The sequence below is a fragment of the Eretmochelys imbricata genome, chromosome 2 (genome assembly GCF_965152235.1).
Source record: "Eretmochelys imbricata isolate rEreImb1 chromosome 2, rEreImb1.hap1, whole genome shotgun sequence".
Classification (NCBI taxonomy): domain Eukaryota; kingdom Metazoa; phylum Chordata; order Testudines; family Cheloniidae; genus Eretmochelys; species Eretmochelys imbricata.
In genome coordinates, this window is record NC_135573.1 from 239,270,890 (window position 1) to 239,290,482 (window position 19,593).

Sequence of the window (19,593 nt, forward strand, 5' to 3'; positions counted from 1 at the left end):
ACCAGGTCCGGGGGGGAGGGGTGGGAGGGGAGGGAGGGGGAGGAGGTGACTGGAGCATTTAGACACAAGCGAGAGGATCATGGCGGATGGCCCCAGGTGTAAGCGCAGGAAGCAGGCGAACCCGAGGCGCAATAACGGTCAGTCAGCCCGTAGGGCAGCGGCCCGCTCCGCGCCGCGCCGGCTCCGGGGCCGGGCCGCCCGGAGTGCAGGGGGGACGGGAGAAGTAGAAAGTAATTTCCCTGCTGCTCCTCGCTGGGTGCCCGGCTCCCTCTGCACCGTTATATCCGCTACCTGGTGCCTCCCTCGCTCCCTCCCTCCGCGCTCGCTCCCTGCCTCCCTCCTCCGCCTAGTGGTGCCTCCTCGCTCAGCCGCCTGTCCGGGACCGTTACACGCTGCCTCCCCCACACGCCCGGCAGCGGCAGCACCTTCTCCTGCCGCTCCCCGGGGCTGCGGGTCCCCCCTCGCGGGGCTCCGAGCCCCTCGGGCGAGCGCGGGGAGGCTCGGCCGGCCCTGGCAGCCCAACTCCCAAACTTGTTACCTGGGTGCGAGAGAGAGAGCGGGGGCAGGCGCCTCCGCCCCGGGCGGGCAGCGTGCGCGCCCCGGGCCGGAGCGGGGCGCCCCCCTCGCTGCCGCTGGGGCGGCTGTTTCTGTCCCCAGCGGTACTTTCCCCGCGTGCTCCCGGGGGGGGCGGGCTGGTGTGAGGCGTTACCTGGGGTGACTGGGACCCACCCGCGGAGTGGGGTGACGGAAGGGGCTGCTGGCGCTCGGGGGCTGCGGGGCTGGCCCCGGCTGCGGCCCGGGGGGAGGCACTGTTGCGTACTGCAGTGCATTATCGATTTGCGGGGAAAACACCCTCACCCCCACGCCCGGGGGACCGCAGTGAGAGGGGAACCTCCCCCACCCCCCAAAATAGCCCGCTTGCTACTTTTGGAGCCGCCTTTGCTGCAGCGCAAGTTTATTTCTGTTTGCGGCCGTTGACTGGGCTGTTTCTCCTCCCTAAAAAAGTCCCGATCTCTGCAGGATTGTCGGGACAAATAGGTTTCATAGGAGTGGCGGGGAAGGGAGGGTTTCTGTCGGAGTGGCGGGGGAGGGAATGCGATTCGGTGAAGTTTCTTCCCTTCCTTTGGCTTTGGAGGTACCTGTTTGTATAATAATGGGTGGTAACGGTTTGGCCAGGGGCCCCTCTGCTGTGTGTCTGAACTGCTGCAGTCTATATAAGGAATTACATTTACATTTCAGACTTAAGGGGCTGTTTTTTTGGTACGTGTGTTACTTCAAAACGCATTTTGAGGATAAATAGAGGGGGGAATAAACGCTCATAACTCCTACTCCGTGTTTATCTTCAGAAAATAAGGAAACAGCTCTGTTGGTGGAGTAACTCTTTTTAATGGGATGTTAAACGGGAGGTTTTGTAACCGTCCTTGGCAATTTTAGGTTTTATGTGGCATTTCCTGTGTAGGGTCACGGATAGGAAGGCTTTCAGCTGTGATTCTTACCGCGTGAACAGTTTTTATTTTGTTTATTTTTAATATATTTGAGCGAGGGGATTGATGTTTCTGATCACTGCTTCGAATTGTTTAGGTATATAAATGCGTATATAAACATTGGCCTTTTAAGGGACTAACAAGTTGATCTGATCGTTCTGAACTCGTGGCTCTCTTATTTTTACTGTAGGGAGATGTTTTTATTATAGCAAGTATCGGTGTATTTAAAATTGCAGTTTTTAATTTCCTGTTTTACGTCAGTACTTATATTTAGTTGATGTGGCTTTATTAAAGGTAAGTTTAGAAAGCGCTTTTCTCTTCCACCTTATTTAAAATGTTGATGATCAGAGAAAGGGGCTTTTCTTGTTGCTGACGACATGTGTGTGACATGTGAGTCTGAACCACCCAGTGTCTGTGCGGGAGCAGTAAACATGTTTACCTGAGCAGGAAAGAAAATGGATTTTATCTTAAAGATCCCGTGATATGAATATCATCGCCTTAAAGCATATCAACAGATGACTTGCGAGAGAGAGAGATTTTTTTTCCGAAAACCTAGCTTTTGGAATCAACGGGAAAAAGAGGTTCTCGATCGCTGCAGCAAATGGCAACTTGTGCAGGTAGAAAAAAAGATGGTGTTTAGTTTTCTCCTGCATGCATGTCAGCCCCCTCCTGTCTGCTGCTTTCATTCTCTAGGGAGGGATTTATTTACCACGCTTGCTGTCAGTGTTTTTTCCTTTGTGCTTAATATTAGAAAACAGATTTGAGGCTGTTTAGCACAAAACGTTTTGTCTGCAGCGTGCATCGCTTGCAGAAAACAAAAGGTGTATAGGGCCATTCAGGTGTCTTTCATCTTCGTCACTTTTGGTCCTCATCATTGCACCTTTTTGTTATCGGAGGCGTTTTATTCTTTATTAACTAATTTTGTTGTCTAGAATTTTTTTATTGCAAATTAAAAATAACTTCTTAAGATGTGTATTGAAGCATGCGGATAGGTTAGATAATAGATGCTGGATAATAGAGATTGCTGGGCAGTGGGCTTATGTCTGACTTGCAAATATTTACTGAAGAAAATTGATAGAAAAAATGTTAAACCTTTAGCACAAATAAGTAACTGAAATTATTTCTGTGGCAAGCTTCTAAATGTACTGTAGATAGAGATCTTTTTGTTAATCTAAGATTAAGGAACAGTAGATCCTCTAGGCACTGTGTTACTAGGCATATGCAGTAAATTAATTTGTACTCTGTTCCTTTCTCCCTCTACATCTCTTCCCCCTGCAGGACATTTTACTGGATGTCAGCAGTGTATGGCTAGAACACCAAACTGTGTACTCTAAACTTTAAAGCTGTTGCTCATGTAATGGAGGCACATACAAGCTCTAATTGATTTACCATGACTTTTTTGATGCTGTCAATTATCTACCTTTTTTAATTCTTTTTTTTTAAATACCTATCCTTTTCTCCTTTCTTCCCCTGTTGGGAGTCCAAACTTATGGCTGCCATTCTGGTACATTAACTCTGGATGGAAAGACAGCTGTACACCTTTCTGTCTCTGGAGCTAGTTTCTTTGCTGCCTTTTGAATACTGGATTCTACAGCCAATACTGGATTCTAGCGAAAGATCTGATTGTTGCCAGTGAAAGCTTTCTGGTAGAACCAATATCTGGCACTTCCAGTTCATTCCTCAATAAACCATTGATTAAAGAGCAGCATAACATACATAAAAAGATCCAAAGAATAAATGTCTATATAGTGTGTCTATATAATTAGAATTAAATTACCAGACTATAAACAGTAGCAACACAAAGACTCTTGAGTGATTGTATGTTTTTCGTTTAGTATTTTTGTGCCGGTGAGGGGAGGAGGGACAGGAAGAAGGCCCTGATTCTTCAGTCTGATCTGCATGGACGTTACCCTTACATCTGTGTAGAGAGCCCTTTAGAAGTCAGTGGGTCCTGTGTAGGCACAGGGGTCCAACAGTGTGGTTCAATGTTCAGGCTCAGGGCCTAAGGATATTGTTTTGTCCCTATGGCTTTAGGTCACACCTCTTCAATTAAAGACTTTATTAGCATATTTAGCATGCATGTTGCTTAATTCTTATTTAAATGCTTGTTATGGTAATGATTAATAATGGTGGATGGTGAATGTCTTTTAAATTAAAAAGTCAGAAAGCAACAACTATTACTTATTTCTATCACAGTGTTTAAATAAACTTCTTCTGCAGGAGGGCTAAATGGACAGTCAACTCAAAATAGTAATTTTCAAAAAATGAGTTTAGACACAACTACAGACACCTTGTGAGCACTATATCTTACATTGAGTACCTTTACCAGCTTTTTATTAATTAATTTATTTTTACCAGCTTTTAAATATTTCCACTTTTAAAAAATAAGTCTTTCTACATGCAGAGGAACATGTGAAACTTACTAGCCACACACTGCAATCATGTTTACAAAATTAAAAATAAGGTGGATTTTTCTCTAACCTTTCACTTATACTAATACATAATATTACTTCTAACAATAATAGACAAACATTTTCAGGAAAGCTTTTTTATTAGTGACTAACCATTTTACAATTGTTTTTTTTCTTCATTTACGATTTTATGATATAATTATATATCTTCCGTATGCTAAAATACAGATTAAAAATAACACTGCTTCCAAATAAGCCAAAAGTATGACATGGCTGTTACCTTCAAGGTGTTAACAACTGGCAGGATGTCAAGTGTTTGTGACACTTGGGATACTACTTTCTCCCCCCAACCTTCCCAATAGGTATCCTGTTTTCACTCCAGCATTAATTTAAACTTGCAATTTGGGAATTGAGGAATGTAGCCCAAGTTAAAATTCTAGGGACAGTGAACAGGTTCTGCTCAGCCAGTTGAATTAATCCAAAGAAATCCAGTATCTCATGTAAACTAAATGCAATTTTTGACCATTTGAAAATCAAATCCAGTTTTCTCCTTTTTAACTTTCTTCTGGATTGTTTGTGTCTAGTATAAAAATGGATGTAAAGCCTGTTATTTGAAGTTAATCAGCTTATTTACTTCTAATAGCAGAAATATTTTCACTTTAATTTTTACAGCACTTTTCAATGAAAAAACTGCAAGCAGACAAGCTTCTATGTAGAGGAATAGAAGTTTAAGTCTGACTATACGTTACAGAAGCTTAAATTAACTTCCTCAGCCTGGCATCAGCTTTCTTATATCAGGAGTTTAGATGTTTGGGGGAGGTGGGTGTTCAATTAATTGAATGAGTCTTTTGTTTTGAGTTACCTTTTATCATGTCAAATATTCCTCCCCATTGAGAGCGTGATAGGAGTCTTTCCATAGATCTCACTGGGCTCTGCATCAGGCTCTGTACGAGTGTCCCAGCTTCTGTTGACTTCTGAATTTGGGTTTTATGTCTTCAGTGGTTATCAGCCTGGTATCTAGATGAGCCTGTCTCCTTAATAATTGTATGTACAAAAGAAGATAAAGTTCAGGCAATTAAATTATTGGTAGAATTTATATTCTGTTTTAGGAGGGAGGTTAGAGAGACAGGACAGGTGAAGCAATATCTTTATTGGACCGATTTCTATTGGTGAGAGAGACAAAGTTTCAAGCTACACAGAGCTCTTCCTGAGGGAGGTGGCATAGTGTTGGTTCATCTGTTCTTAATTATTCTCTGTTAAGATTTGTATACTTATTATTTTTCTCATCATTTTACATATTTCAGGTATTGTGCCTTTGCACATGTGGAAATGACTACAGAAACATGGGATATTCTCAGCAAAGGATATTGATGATTATAAAACCATTATTTACACTTCTATTCCTAGGGATGTTATATTCTTTCATTATAGTCCTTTTTTTAAACTCACTTACATATATGTCACTAGCATTACAGTGACTGCAGTTTGGTGGCTTTTTTTTTAAATCCTTGAGCAAAATATCTGCTTGAGCAATTATTCAGAATACTTGCAAGAGGAAACACTGCTAAAACTGAGACTATCCAACCTGCTGGTTTTAAAAAAGAAAACAAAAACAAACCCTCAGGTGCTCAAACCTTTAGGTGCAGCCACTATGTTAATAAAAATTAGTTGCTTTTAATTAGTTGCTGTATTTTTTACAAAGACTGAGACAAATGAGAGCTGATTATGCATATCACTTATTATGAGGCACACCTTCTTGTGACCATAGAAGTGCAACAAGTGCTATTAATGTTAAAAATGTTTATCTTTTGTAGTGCCTAGAGGTCCTGGTTGTGGTAGGCTCTACACAAACATGGAAGACACAGTGCCTGCCCCAAAAAGATGAAACTCTGGAGAATTGGGTTCAATTCCTGGCTTTGCTACAGATTTCTTTGTGACCTTGAGCAAAGGGCCTAAAGCTACATTTTCAAGTGTACCCACAAATAGGATCAAATTTTTAAAAGTTTCTTTGTAGGCATGTAAATAAGGAACAGATTTATAAAGGTGCTCGGCACCCAGCAGTTGCTATTTTGCCACATATAACCAGACCTTAAGAACTCTGCACCTGTTGTGCTGACCTGTCTTGAAAATTTAGCCAGTTCATATTGGTACCTAAATGGGAAGTGAGCTTTCTAGAAAAAATATAGCCCTTAAGTGATTTGCCCAAGGTCACACATGTAGACATGTGACCGGAATTGAACCCAGATCCCTTGAATCCCAGTCCATGTTTTGCCATCAAGAGTGTGCATCCTCTCTGGTGAAGGGAGAGCTTTAAAGAAAAGGGATGGATCTAGAATAAGAATTCAGCAAATGCCTATTAAATGCTTAGGAAGCCCCTTAGACTGACTTAAAGTCAATACATACAAATATTAAGTTCTGTTCCTACATATCAAGGTGCAGGTACCATACATGTCAAGCAGTGGTACTTAATCAAAACCAACTAAAAATGATTAATGAAAAAATTAGGACACTTTCTTCATGAATGACTCTTCCTACATTTAAAGTCGATGTGGAAGGAATGAGGAGCAAAAGTTCTGTACCTTGATTTTGCACAGCATAACAAGCAATAAATCTATTGCAAAACAGAGTGTAGGCAGGGACACTAATAAAATAAAATGAATGAGGGAATTGAACTGTAAAGAATGCTAACCAGTGTTTAACAGTCTAAATCTTCTCAGGTGTCCGAGTAGCTGGTGTGAGTCTTTACTTAGATGGTTAATATATGAGTTCCATCAGGGGAGGAGACTGCTTGACCTGCCCTTGGTCGACTGTGGCTCAGAGAGAGAGAGAGAGAGCACTATTGGATGGCTGGAATTGCTAGTTTCAGAAAGCATCTGCCAGAAAAAAGTAGCAGCATGGTGGGTTTTTTCATTTTTAGGTATGAATTGGGTTGGAATCCACCTGTTCAAGGTAGGCACAATAAACATCTGCTGAATTATGTTTATTTTTAAAATTTCTAGCCCTCATTTCTAGCATGGCTGCATGCATAGTCATTCAAGTGTGAAAAGAGACAGCATAAATCTATTTGGTGATGTCTTCCTAAACTGTCTGGACATCTCCAGTATCATCACTGCTTGGTGGGGAGGGAAGAGAGGGAATTGCTGCTTTTAGGACAGGGCAACAGAGAAGGCCACTCTCAGGAGTAGGGTGGCCTGGTGAGGTGGTTGCTGCTTGTACAGTCACCACCAACGCTGGATCATGGGTTTGGGCGGAGGGCTGGCATCTTAACTGAGGAATATGTAGACTTGTGGGTGAAGTCAAGGGCATCATAAACTAATCTCTGGTGACAGGGGTACTGTCTTTTCATTCATTTACTGAAAAGGAGTGTAGGTTGATTGGGGTAGAGGGGATAACTGGTTGTAGGAAAACATTGGGAGGTGTTGAAGAAAAAGCTATTCCTTTACTCTTTTGTAGAGGGTGGGGAAATGGGAGCATTCCAACTGTCACTGAAGTTTGGTACCTTGCCTCTATGGTGATCTATCCTGGTGATCTTTTCGTGAAAAGTATACACCCATCTCTTACAACATAGTGCCATTGGCTGGTTGTGCAATGGGAGACAATAGTATAAAATATTTTTTTGACATCAGTTGATCAGCTTATGCTTTGAAACACTAGGATTGCTAACCCTTAACTTTTCTCCTTACATGTTCTTCATGTAAATGGGCAATCTTTTAAAATCTCACCTGGCTATTGCCTCCAATATCCTGATTTAGTCAATCCCACAGGTTAATTATGAGATGCACAGGAGTTTCTCATCAGTCTTTAATCAGGTTTTTTTAGCTTTTGAATTTCAAGTGTGTCCTTTGTTTTTTAAATTATAGGAAAGAGTAACGGAAGTCCATGGCTAGGTTGAAACCACTCATTGTTCTATATTGTTGTACTTCTGTATTCTCAGTCTCTCTCTCTCCACTTCAAACTAAATAACCATAGTCTTTTTAAAACTGCCTCTTTTATGAAAAAGTCTTCTGTGTATGAATTTTTTTACTGATCTTTTTGTGCCTTTCTAATTTTTGCTGTGTTGGCTAGGATAAGTCCTATTTGGCAGCCCAGAAAAATGAAACTTCCTATTTGGTGAACAAGCTACAGACTTGCACTTAGATTCATGTGGGTACCCACAACTTACCTAGGTATTTACCTGGACCACCACCATCATAGTATTTAGCACCTCCCAAGTATTTAAAAACAGTGTTAGCTTACAGAGTCCCCTGTTACGGTGATTGTGTCTGTGTCCCTGAATCCTTGTCTAAATATTTCATTACCAGCACTGTTGCCCTCTGAATGCATTTTCTCTTAAGGACTTTTGTTTTACACAAGAACTTGCTCTCCTTGCTCTTCTGGAGAGTGAAGGAGGAAAATAAAAGTAGTGAAACTCTAATTTTTATATTTAAGACTGGTGGGGCAGTAAGGGTTTAATTTCATTTTCTTGATAGGGGAAGACTCTTCCCAGCACCTGGCCACAACACACATTTTTCAAAATGTGGGGGCAAGGAAAAAGGAGATGGTGATACAAAAGAGTCAGAAAAAGGCTTTTAGATTAGAGCCAGGTGCTGATATTTTTGAACTTCTTACCGGTCTCCATCATCATTCTTCTGGGTCAGTTCATCCTTATCTCCCAACCCAGCATCTCGTGCTTCTCTCCAGTCATGTGTCATTTGCCCTCTTGTCTCCCTTTCAGGGTATTGTAAAATTGGTGTAAGTATCCTGGGTTTTCCAGCATGCCTTTTTGTTCTTAACATGTCTCCGTTTCTACTCCTGTTTCTAATGCTTGACCTGGCAGCTGGCAATAGTAGTATAGTGAAACTGGTGTAATCCTGATCTATCGCTCTGCTGCTCTTGTGGAGGACGTATTTACAGGGGCTGTTCTGGTGAAGAGTGAAAAGAGGGGATGTTGCTGACAAACAAAGGAGTGGGATAGTAGTTTCACTGATGGTCAAGTGAAAGAACACATCAGTACCCCTGCTGCCTGGTCCAGTGCTGAAAAATTAGTGCATTCAGGGCCTGGTTTGTGAATGCTTCCCATCATTCTAGGAAACTCCCATTCACTAAATTGCATCTGATAGAGTAGTGTGGATGGATAATGGTGTCAGCTATGCCCACCCCCTTTTGTACAGAGGTTGCCAACATAGAGGAACTTTTGGATGGAGTAAGAAAAATAAGATTCCAAAATATCCACAAACAAATATGGTGGTAGCTTAAAGGGGTGGTGGTGGTGGGAAATGTTCTCCATCTGAAGGAATGGATTAGAGAAGAGACCCAGAAAAAAGGAGAAAATTGCTTTTGCGGGGTTGAGAGTTATTTTTGCTAAGATGAAGGTGGCAAGCTGGACTAGTAGTTCAAGGAAAATATTCTAACTAAACCCACAAGCAAAACCAACATTGTGGCATTCTCCATCTGAAAATGTTTGGGAGAGTGGGAGACTCTGCTTCCCTTACTCCCAGATACATACTTAATTTGTGTCTGTGCACAGCTTCTCTCCACACTTCAGTCTGAGCGCCCCTGCCCCACCCCAGTCCCCTTTCAAGGTTGTCTTTTGAGATTTCTTTACCATCATTTTGTTTGTTAATTTTCCAAGGCTACATATCACAGTGACCATCAGTCAAACTAATTCTGGATTTGACTTCATCCAAAGACTGGCAAACATTTTCTTTGGTCCAGCCTTCTGCTCTGCTCTTCCTTAACAGAATTTTGCCTGTGCCTTGTTGCTCCTGTTGCTATCTAGCAGCAGCACCAGGAGTTGCAACAGAACAGAACTGATGTTCCCTCTCGTTAGGTTCACTCTGTGGTTGCCGTGAGGAAGTGTTGTGAGTAGCAAAAGCAAATACCCAGATGCAGTTGATTCCTGCAGCAAAAGGGTGTGGATAGAAGAGAATACAGTGATTCTCTCTTGATGTCTACCTATTAACTTTCTCTCCCGTCAGAAGAAAACCTGATAGGATCTGTATCAATTTCTTTCTGCTTTTGAGGAAGTGTTCTAGGTTGTAGCAGAGATGAGGTGTGATCTTTTATGAGACCGTCGTGCAGGGGAATTTCAGAACTTTTGAGTGGTGAAAAGGGACTAGAAAAAATAGTTCCCATGCCAAAGTTAAACTCTTGTATTGTGAGGATTACTTCAGTGAGTCATCCACAGCTATACTTAAGTCTTTTGAGAGATTACAACTAATTCAGATACCATTAGTGAATTAGAAGCTCAAACTTTTGGTTCCAGTGTGTGTTTATACTCTGAATTTCATCTGTAGATTTGTTGTTTGTATTATGAAGTTTAAATAATTACAATATATACAGAAAGATTTTTTGCTAGTATCCTATACCTCTTACTTCATCTAATAAGAGATTGGCTTAAACTCTGCATGTTATAACATGGATAAACTACGCTTGCTCAGTTGGTAACGATAATGATACTGAACAAACCAAGACTAACGACTTCCATTTACGGAATCTGTTCTAATTCCTTGTCATGGATGTCAAATCAAGGACGTTATAAAATTCTCCCTGTGGAATAATGTTCTTTAGTAACTTATTTGTGGGGGTTTTTTTGTTTTGTTTTTTTGGTTTTGTTTTGGAGCCTTGTTTAGGGAAAGAGGAAACTTTCCATCCTATACATAGTGCCTTTCCCTACCTCCTCATCATTCTATACAAGAACAAATAAAATAAATGGTTTGCATTTTTCTTGCAAACAGGCCTTTATTGGGTGTGGGTGAGAGAGATTTCCCTCTAAATTGTAGAACTTGTGTCTATTTTCTAAATGTTTTTAAAATCACCTCCAGAAAGTTCAGGAAATTGTAAAATTCATATTGCAATCTTTTTTACAAGTTTTTATTTTCTCTAACTGGACATTGCACCTTAAATTTCAACCTTCACCTCTAACCTATCCAATTTAGAACTTTGAATTTCTGAAACTTTTATAAGGATTTCTCTACAGAAACTTCCTGAGACTCCAGCTTTGGCATCTTACAGACATTGCTTGTGTTATAAAGACTTCTGTTCTCTTGATATTCACACAAACTGCGGGAAAATCTTAACTGGTATCAGGCATTCCACTTAGATTTTTAATAGTCTAGGTTGAATAGGCTTAAAGAACTGCCATGTCTCCCACCAGCCTCCACAATATTAGGTGTGGTTGCAAGAAACAACTAGACAAGCTCCCCGTAGGAAGGTATTGGATGGTCCAGCAGGCACAAGAACCAGCAAGTATTGATGAATTTTTTTCTTCCCCCTTGTCTCTCTTGCCACACTAACTGTTAGCAGGAAATGCTAACAGCTTCAACAAATGGCTCTACTGCTGTTAGGCATACAAGATGCTGTTTTCAAAGATATTGACACACCTGACATTAAAAGCGGGTTTTGACACAGCAGTTTGCATCTGCTTCACTCCTTGTGTCCTAGCTTCCTTCTTAACATTAAGTAACTTAACATTTTATATCGGTAAACTTTACCACTTCACTCATTTTAATCTGTAGAGGAGCTTTGTGTAGTTTGAAAATTTCTGTTTCTTTCACCAGAAGAAGTTGGTCCAATAAACCACCTTGTGTCGCTAAAATATAAAGCAGTCTTGGTGCACTTCCACATCAACCTCTGTCCTCAGTGAGAAATAGCCGTTTTTGATTGTTCCTCTTACCCAGTTCTTAAAGTCTGACAGTAGATTTATGTCAGGTCTGTTCCCAACTCTTTTTAACAGCATCTCTTCAGAGACTGTATTAAATATTTTGAAAGTCTAAATTTAATCCACCAGCTCCTCTTAATCCATTATTTTTTTTTAATTTAACTGGTAGAAAGGTATTCAAAGCAACTTCTCCATTGTGCCAAGTGTGCTAGGTGCTTTACAGACTAATCTAGAGAGTAGGTCTTTGCTCCAGAGATGATACATTCTGAAAGGACAGGGATTAAACAAGGGATAGCAGAAGGAATGTGATGCAAAGTAGCACAATAGTATGGTTAAATAGAACAAGTGTCTTATTCCATTTTAATTTAGTGTTTTGTATATAGAAGTGTGGTTTATCTAATCTTACAGGCAGAGATGTTAAGGTTTTATAGGCCTTTTGGAAGGGGTATCAGATCTACTTGAAGGAATGAAGGCCAGAAGCATGGTGGATTGAGACAGGGATGCAGGTCACGGAAAGAAGATTTGGAACAGTTAACTTTACTGGTTGGGTGGAACAAAGGGGTGTGCAGAAATACTCAGGAGTTAGTGTCTCAAGGCCTAAACAACCCAACCTGGTACCCTATCACAGCAGATCAGGGTTTCAAAGACTTGAGCATTTTCTGCTACCCGTGTTCTTCCTAACCTCTACTCTCCACTAGAGCTTGGGGTGGAGGGAAGAGACTTTATTAGCTTTGTGGTAGGCTTGCAGCATCCAGCCAGCAGATGCTCTACTTCTGCGTTCTGCTGTAAATGAAGGAGACTTTCTGGACCTTGCCTCCACTCATGAAGTGAGGGCAGTGTCTTTGAGAGTTTGTATTTGTGTCAATTGTACTGGCAAGTTAACATGAAACACTTTGTTTTTGTTATGGAAGGAGTCAGACTCTTGAGGTTTGCAAAATTTTGTTTCCAGTGTTTCATTTCACCTGAATGAAAGTCTAGTCTATCTTGGCATTTTGTTTTTAGTCCTTAAACTCTGACATATCAAAGCGTTTTCAAATTTCCACATGGAAAAGGATAGTGTTTAACCAGGAAGGATGGTCTAGTAGTTAGAACACTGGCCTGAGATTTGGGCAACCTGGGTTCAACTCCCTGCTCTGGCAAAGACTTCCTGAGTGACCTTGGACAAGGCGCTGAGGTCTTGTCTACCACCCTGGAGCAAACATTCACCTGTGGTTTGCCTGCCACGGATAGCTCAGTGGTTTGAGCATTGGCCTGCTAAACCCAGGGTTGTGAGTTCAATCCTTGAGGGGGCCATTTAGGGAGCTGGGGCAAAAATTGGGGATTGGTTCTGCTTTGAGCAGGGGGTTGGACTAGATGACCTCCTGAGGTCCCTTCCAACCCTGATATTCTATGATTCTATGATACATGAACTCTAGTTCATTGTCATTTAAGCACTAAGTTCTTGTTACTGTATAATGTAAGTATTTGTAACTCTTACTCTGTTTACCTCTTTGACAGGTATATCTTATGATCTCCTTACTCCCTGGCTCCTTTTCTCTTGGTCTAACCATAATTACGGTCATTCAAGATGCATCATTTTCATGTACATGAGACTCACTTTATGAGCCGTCCAGATTTCATTGTGTCTTAAGTACCTCTACACCAGATTTTCCTTCAATCCTAGATTCTATTGTCAATACCCTTTCCCTCCCTCCTATTTCTATTTTTCTCTATTTTAAAGAGCGACTTTAGAATATGAAACCTACTGTTGATCTATCTGTGGTCCACAGAGAGCTGGCAGGGTACTCGGTGCTGCCTCCAACTCTTTCGTTAGATTTGTTTCTACAGACATCCAGGCTCTTTATGGCGTTGAAAAGTCTGGCTATCTATATTTTAAATAAAGTAAAAAAAGCTAGAGACAAGGAAGAACTATCCTAGATGCCTTCTGTAGAGCAGCTTCTAGTGTGGGGAGGGGTGAGTGGGAGGAGAATGGAATCAAAGCTACTCATGGAGACTATATCAATTATTGGAACATTAAAAATACTTCTTTCCACATAGGCAATTGATGTAGTTTATATAGTCTCAAATTCAAAGAGAATGGTTCATACCACCGTCTTGGGAAGGGAGGTTGCCAGTGAGACTCTGTAAAATGTAAGCCAGGCTAATGAACTCTTGTGTTGGAGCCCTAGTAGATTTCTGTGAAGGCCAGGTTTAACACTTATGACTGTGGCCAACCTATGTTTGTTACTAAAGTCTCCCTGCTTTTCAAACTGAATTGGCGCTCTCAGAAGTGAATGTCCCAGTCGACTGAGTCTCAAATGCCCATACATGGAAGGAGGGAGGAAGGTGTCCAAAGATAACTGTGACCTTCAGCAAATAGGGGAATTGAATATGAAGGGGATAATATTCTACAACTGTTAGTAGATGTGCAATTATAAAGATCACATGTAAAACTAGGGAGGTGGTAATGCTGCTTAATGTCACTTAATGTCGACTTGGTGTGTGACTTTTGCTAGAATGTTGTGCAGTGGTCCCCACATTTCAGAAAACCTATAGAAAAAGCAGAGAATACCGTACAAAGGAGGGATCAATTGCCTGAGGTTTTAAAAACTAATTAGGTTAGAAAGAACTCTTGCATTAAACAAAGAAGATAGATAATGGTAGAATAACTACCAAGGTAGGTGGTGTCCAAAGCACAATTATTGCAGATATTAAATCTATTGCAAAAATTTGTTAGTGGGAATTATATAGTGAATAATCCTCCTTTATAGGAGGTTAACTGTGTTATTTTCAGGCCCTGCTTCTCTTTTTTTCTCCTCACTACATAAAACATCACAGTCACTCTGATACTGCTGCAGATATTGTGGTGTACAATATGATTTTTTTTCTCAATTGTCTAATCTCCTAACTCAACCAACTGGCAATGATGCCTTTCAAACAAGATGACTACATTTGTCACTCTCATTGAAACTGTCAAATTGAGTTTGAGAGTACTGTTCTAAAACTTTGTTTTAACACTAGGTTCTGTCCACACTGACTAGTCCAAACCACGTTAAAAACTGGTTTTGTGGAGATAGCAAAATGCAGTTATAGTAAAACTCTATCCTTGGGCCTCTGGTCTGCATAGGATCACCTTGTAATCTTACTTCTGGGGGAATTCTGCGCCATTGCGCATGCACAGAATTCATGTCCCCTGCAGATTTCTTTGCTTCCCTGCAGAAAAGTGACTTTCTGATGGGGAAGCAAAGGAAAGCCCCAAGAGTGCTCATGCAGCCTTCCCCAGCAGTATGTTTTGGGTGCTCAGGGCAGCCTACAGAGATGCAAATCACTGTGGGGCAGGGGGTGGGACTTGGGAAGACCCAGCTGGTGGCTCCTACCCTGCGCCAGGCTTAGCTGATAGTCCTGGCTGGGCTGGGGAGGGTGGGACTTCCTCTTCTCCTGCACAGCATCTAGGACTGGGTCAGATCCATCCCCAGATTTCTCCCGAGGCTTCAGAAAGCTCTGCAAACTTCCCCCCCCGGCCCTCGCTTCCTGCACCCATTGCTCCTCAGCTGCAGGGGGAGGGATTGCTGTATGGGGAGCTGATCCTCCATCTGCCCAACCCCCATGCATCCAGATCCCCTCATACACAGAACCCCCTCAGCCGAGCTCCACTGCCCCTGGTCCAGTCACTTGCACCTGGATCCCCACTCCACTGAGCCCCAAGCAGCTGCATCTGGACCCCCTACTTACCCCCACACACACACCCAGACCCCCTGCTGAGCTCTATCCCCACCACACCGACTCCCCACCCCCACTGAGCTCCAACCACCTTCACCTGGACCCCCTGCAGAGTCCCATTAGCCTTGCACCCAGAACCCCCTCCCCAACAAGCCCCGGTGCATCCAGATCCCCCCTGCACCCAGGTTACCCTACACAGAACCCTCTCAACCCACACCAAGCCTCTCCACACTTGGATCCTGCCAGGCTGGGCCTGCCTGCCCACACCCAGTGAACCTGGCACAGAGGGACAGGGCCCTGGGATGTTCCTGGGGCAGGCCCCGTCCTTGCACTGTGTCAGGATTAGGTGCAGCCTCACTGCTGAGTCCATGCCCCGGGGCAGGGAGCTGCAGAGTGATCTCCCTGCTCTGTGCAGCCAGAGGCCTGTGCTCCCCAATGCCATACTGGAGCTTCCACATTTATTTGACAAATAAAATTTGCAGAATTTTGAAACATTGTGCACAGGATTTTATTTATTTATTTATTTTGGGTGCAGAATGCCCTCAGAAAATTGAAACAGAGTCAGATTCTGGCCTCTGCTCCAACAGCATATGGAGTTATGGTGATTGAAGAGTAATTCTCTCACTGTAGGGCGGATGCAAGTGACTCTGCGCTGCCCAGCAGCACCCCATGGGCACAAGAATAGGAGTGTGCTAGGGGACAGGAGAGGGCATTCTCAGTCATATGGAGATTCTGGACTGCAGAACCGCTTGAGTAAGGCTGTCATGAGTTAAAGCAGCACAGGGCTGCTTTAAGTCATGGTGAGGCCACTTCAGCCTTCAGAGCAGTCCAGAATTCAGGTTGTGTAAAGCTGCCTTTCCTTCGGTACAGAATCTAGCCTATTGTAGCCACACACTATAGAAACTACAGATTTAAACATACCCTTTGTCAAGCATGAGTTTTGGAAGCCAGATGTACATACATTTTATTAAAAATGGTCTAATGAAGTCACTTTTAATCTGGAATAAAAGCGAATCTGAACTGGAAGTTCTTTGCTCAATGATTGTGCATTCAGAGAGCAATCGTGCAACTTGCTGAAGCGACGGCTAAACTCACACCTGTGTCTTTGGTAGCTGGGAGTGTGTGCTTCACAAAGGCATTAAAAAGAATAAATTATTTTCTTACATTACTGTGTTTTTTCCTCACCAATTATCAGTTGCCGTCTCCCCTCCTCTTTAACTTTGTAGCCATCCAGTCTGCTAGTGTTTCAAATTGCTCCATGCTAACTGTCGTCTTCAAAATGTATTGAACAGTTCTGTAAAAATTGACATTTGAGGTGACTTTTTAATTGACACTAGTTAGAAATCAGTGTGTTGCAGCTCTCCATTTCTATCAAAGTAACAAAGGTCTGTCTGATAAGACAGGATAATTAAATCTGAATTTTATACTTGATCCAACTGACTAAGCTTTCATTTATACAGAAAATGCTTTCTGTATTTTTTGGGGCAAAGGGGCAATTGAATTATCTATTCAGGGCCTGCTTTCTACCAGTTCACAATATTAGTTGCTCTATAGCTGAACTGTATTAATAAAAATTGAGATGTGATTTTTTTATTCAGTTTTTGATTTCAGTTTTAACAGGAGTCTTATTTGGGATTTTTATCTGTATTTAGAGACAAAATTGTGCCGCTTGCTAAAAAAAAAAAAAAAAAAAAAAGGAAATCTAGTTTTGCTGGTTCATCTAAATGACATTCTTTGAATTAAATTTACCAAACATTCCATGAAATATTCTTGGCCAGCTCAAGCTCCCATGTCAGAGTCTCCATTACTGTAGATAGGGTTAAGCTAGTCCCCTTTTTAAATCTGAGTAAGCAGCAGCTGAAATACTGCTAAATGACCTTTGACATAGGAACCCATGAATGCCCCAAGTATGATTTCACTTTCACCATGTTCTTTGTGAACCTGAATGCTTGTCAAATCAGATGTGTGTTTAGACCTTTTCACTGAATGTGCCTGGAGGGGGAGAACAAAGCACGGGGTCAATTTGGCATAATCCCCACGTTTTATCTTTATTCTGTTATAGTGGCTTGTGGGGGATGGGGTAACTTTTCTTCCTAAGGTGAAAGTGCAAGCAGAGTGTAGGGAGGCTATCAGTCATTTCTTCTAGACTTTCTTCTCAACAACCTAGCTGGTCTCCTGTGATATACACAACTAATGTATGGCTGACTAGATAGATTGTTGTTGATATGTAATGATTGCTATTTGCTCTACTCACCACTGTTATGTAATAGTAGCATCAATTGGCTAATTATGTGAAGTAAACAAATGTGTATATTTAACCTTGGATAACAGATGCAGAAGTCTGTACTAAACACTGCTTTCTTCTTGGCCTTGGAGCAGGAAGATGATTATTTGTGGTATATTAAAATGATAGGTAAACAGTTTGAATATCTTAAATTATTTTTATAAAGACTTGAGCAACTTAATATACATTTTTACTGTGTAATCTTCATTACATTTCCTTTTGCAGGTTTTTGGTTTTACTCAAAGTAGTGACTAAATTTTCAAAGCATGTAAGGTTTTGTTGTTTGGGAAACAAATAGTAGAGCTCCTCTCCTACTAAATTATTACGGTTCTTGTAATAGTATTTGGAGATTTTACTCCTGTAGTAGATTGACTTTGCAATAAAGGATATTGGTTTCTCTATTGAGCTTGAGTGGTCTGAATCTGTAAACGAGCCATTGTGTGGTAAAGTATGAGTGGATGGAGGAACTATGACAAAGGCTTAGTTACCTTTACAGTTTGTTCGCTGTACCTTGTACACTTTGTTTCAGAAGAAAAGCGCTATTCAGTGTCTTGTGTGAAAGATTACCTCCTCATACGCAAAGCTTGTGGGAAATTTCTCTCCAATGTGTGGGTTTTCAACTTGTGTAGAGCTACGTTGAATGCCTTTGGGACGTGACTTCGAACAGTTTTTTTTATATAAAACATCTTTAGACTGAGCATTTCCTAATTTGACACTTTGATAGTGAAAACAGAAATCAAACCTCAAGAGCACTTAAGAGGTGGAACATGTTAGTCACTAGCCCTTTTTAAAAACTTACTCTTCAGAAAAGATGCCTTTCCAAGGGACTCCTGAAATAGGAAATTGCTTTCACTGAGGTTAAAAATCTTGCTTTAATTTTGGGAGGAGGAAAACACATTTAAATGTAAAGAGCTAATTAAGTATTGTCTTAACCAATTCTGGAAGAAAAACAAGTTTTTGTTAACTGCGATATAAACCTCATCTGCTGTCCTCATTAAACCTGATAGTTGTCATAAACCCCATAAAAAATTACATGTTTCAGCATTGTATCTGGGTATATAACTGCTTTAGAAAACAAAGGGACAACTTTTGTTTCTTGTCTACATTAGCATTGCAGAGAATAAAACTTTTAAAATACACTTTAGAAAGCTTCTAGGTACATTTAGGAGGTGTGCTGCACTCAAAATATAACTATTATGGGGATTAAAAATGTAACTATTCTTCCTCTTTGCCTCCAGTCACTGATTTTTTTTAAATTTATTTGACTGCAGTCCTCTTTGGCATTGAAGTGGGAAAGGGTGTGATGGGAGTGGGAGAGAGCTAGGCTCATTCCTGGCTAGCAGCCTCCTTCAAGAACTCTTATATTCTTTCCTCCCTGAGTCCTGTTCTTAGCCCCAAGCTTATCTTCTGCCCATCTGTATGAATAGCTGCTTTTCTTGTCTAAGAAGGTAATTCTGGGAAAGGATTAATACTACTAGGCTTCAGGGACATTTCCCAGAGGAGGATGATTAAGAAACCCAGCCTGTCTCTGAGGCAGGCCTTGGCTCCATAAAAGCTCTTGCAATTTTTCCCTTTTGCAACCTGCCGCCCTCTGAATTTTCAGACCTTACATCAAAACTACTAACCTAAGTTCACAAGCATGTGCTGTTCTGAATTAAAGGAATGCAAGCCAGAGTGCATTTGCAGAACACCTGAACAACAGCCTCTTCTCATTCATACCAAGGGTGCTTCAGTTCATCTGTACTATGTTAGTAGGTCATGGTGAGAGAAGCAGTCTCTGGTAGGTACATTTTCTGCAACAAAAAAACATTGTTAAACTTAATTTGGAAATCTGCAAGCAAGGAACATTGGCTTAATCTGCATGCACTAAGAATGCTACTTACTATTGCATTCAGCATCTGCTTCAATTTAGCCTTAATCTAGTGATAAGGGGGAAAAATTACATTAATTGTGTTGTGAAGGTCTTTTGTCCCCCAGATGCATTCAGAAACTAAGAACAATTCTTTAATGTTTATGCAAAAGCACCTTTATTTTGCTAGCAAACTGAAAGAACTAGCAGGAGTCTCTGTGCGAACC

General features: G+C 41.4%; 1 protein-coding gene across 2 annotated transcripts in view; it reads left to right on the forward strand.

The window, feature by feature from the left end:
- Positions 1-29: 29 nt before the first annotated feature.
- Positions 30-19,593, forward strand: part of ZEB1 (zinc finger E-box binding homeobox 1) — a 214,527-nt gene continuing 194,963 nt past the window's right edge. Inside the window, exon 1 of one of the 2 annotated variants that reach the window (XM_077808272.1) lies at positions 30-137. In XM_077808272.1, the coding sequence (XP_077664398.1) occupies positions 80-137 (58 nt within the window). In that variant the 5' untranslated portion in view covers positions 30-79. Of the gene's footprint in view, positions 138-1,870; positions 2,102-19,593 lie in introns of those variants that run through there. The other variant, XM_077808274.1, reaches the window with a different exon arrangement.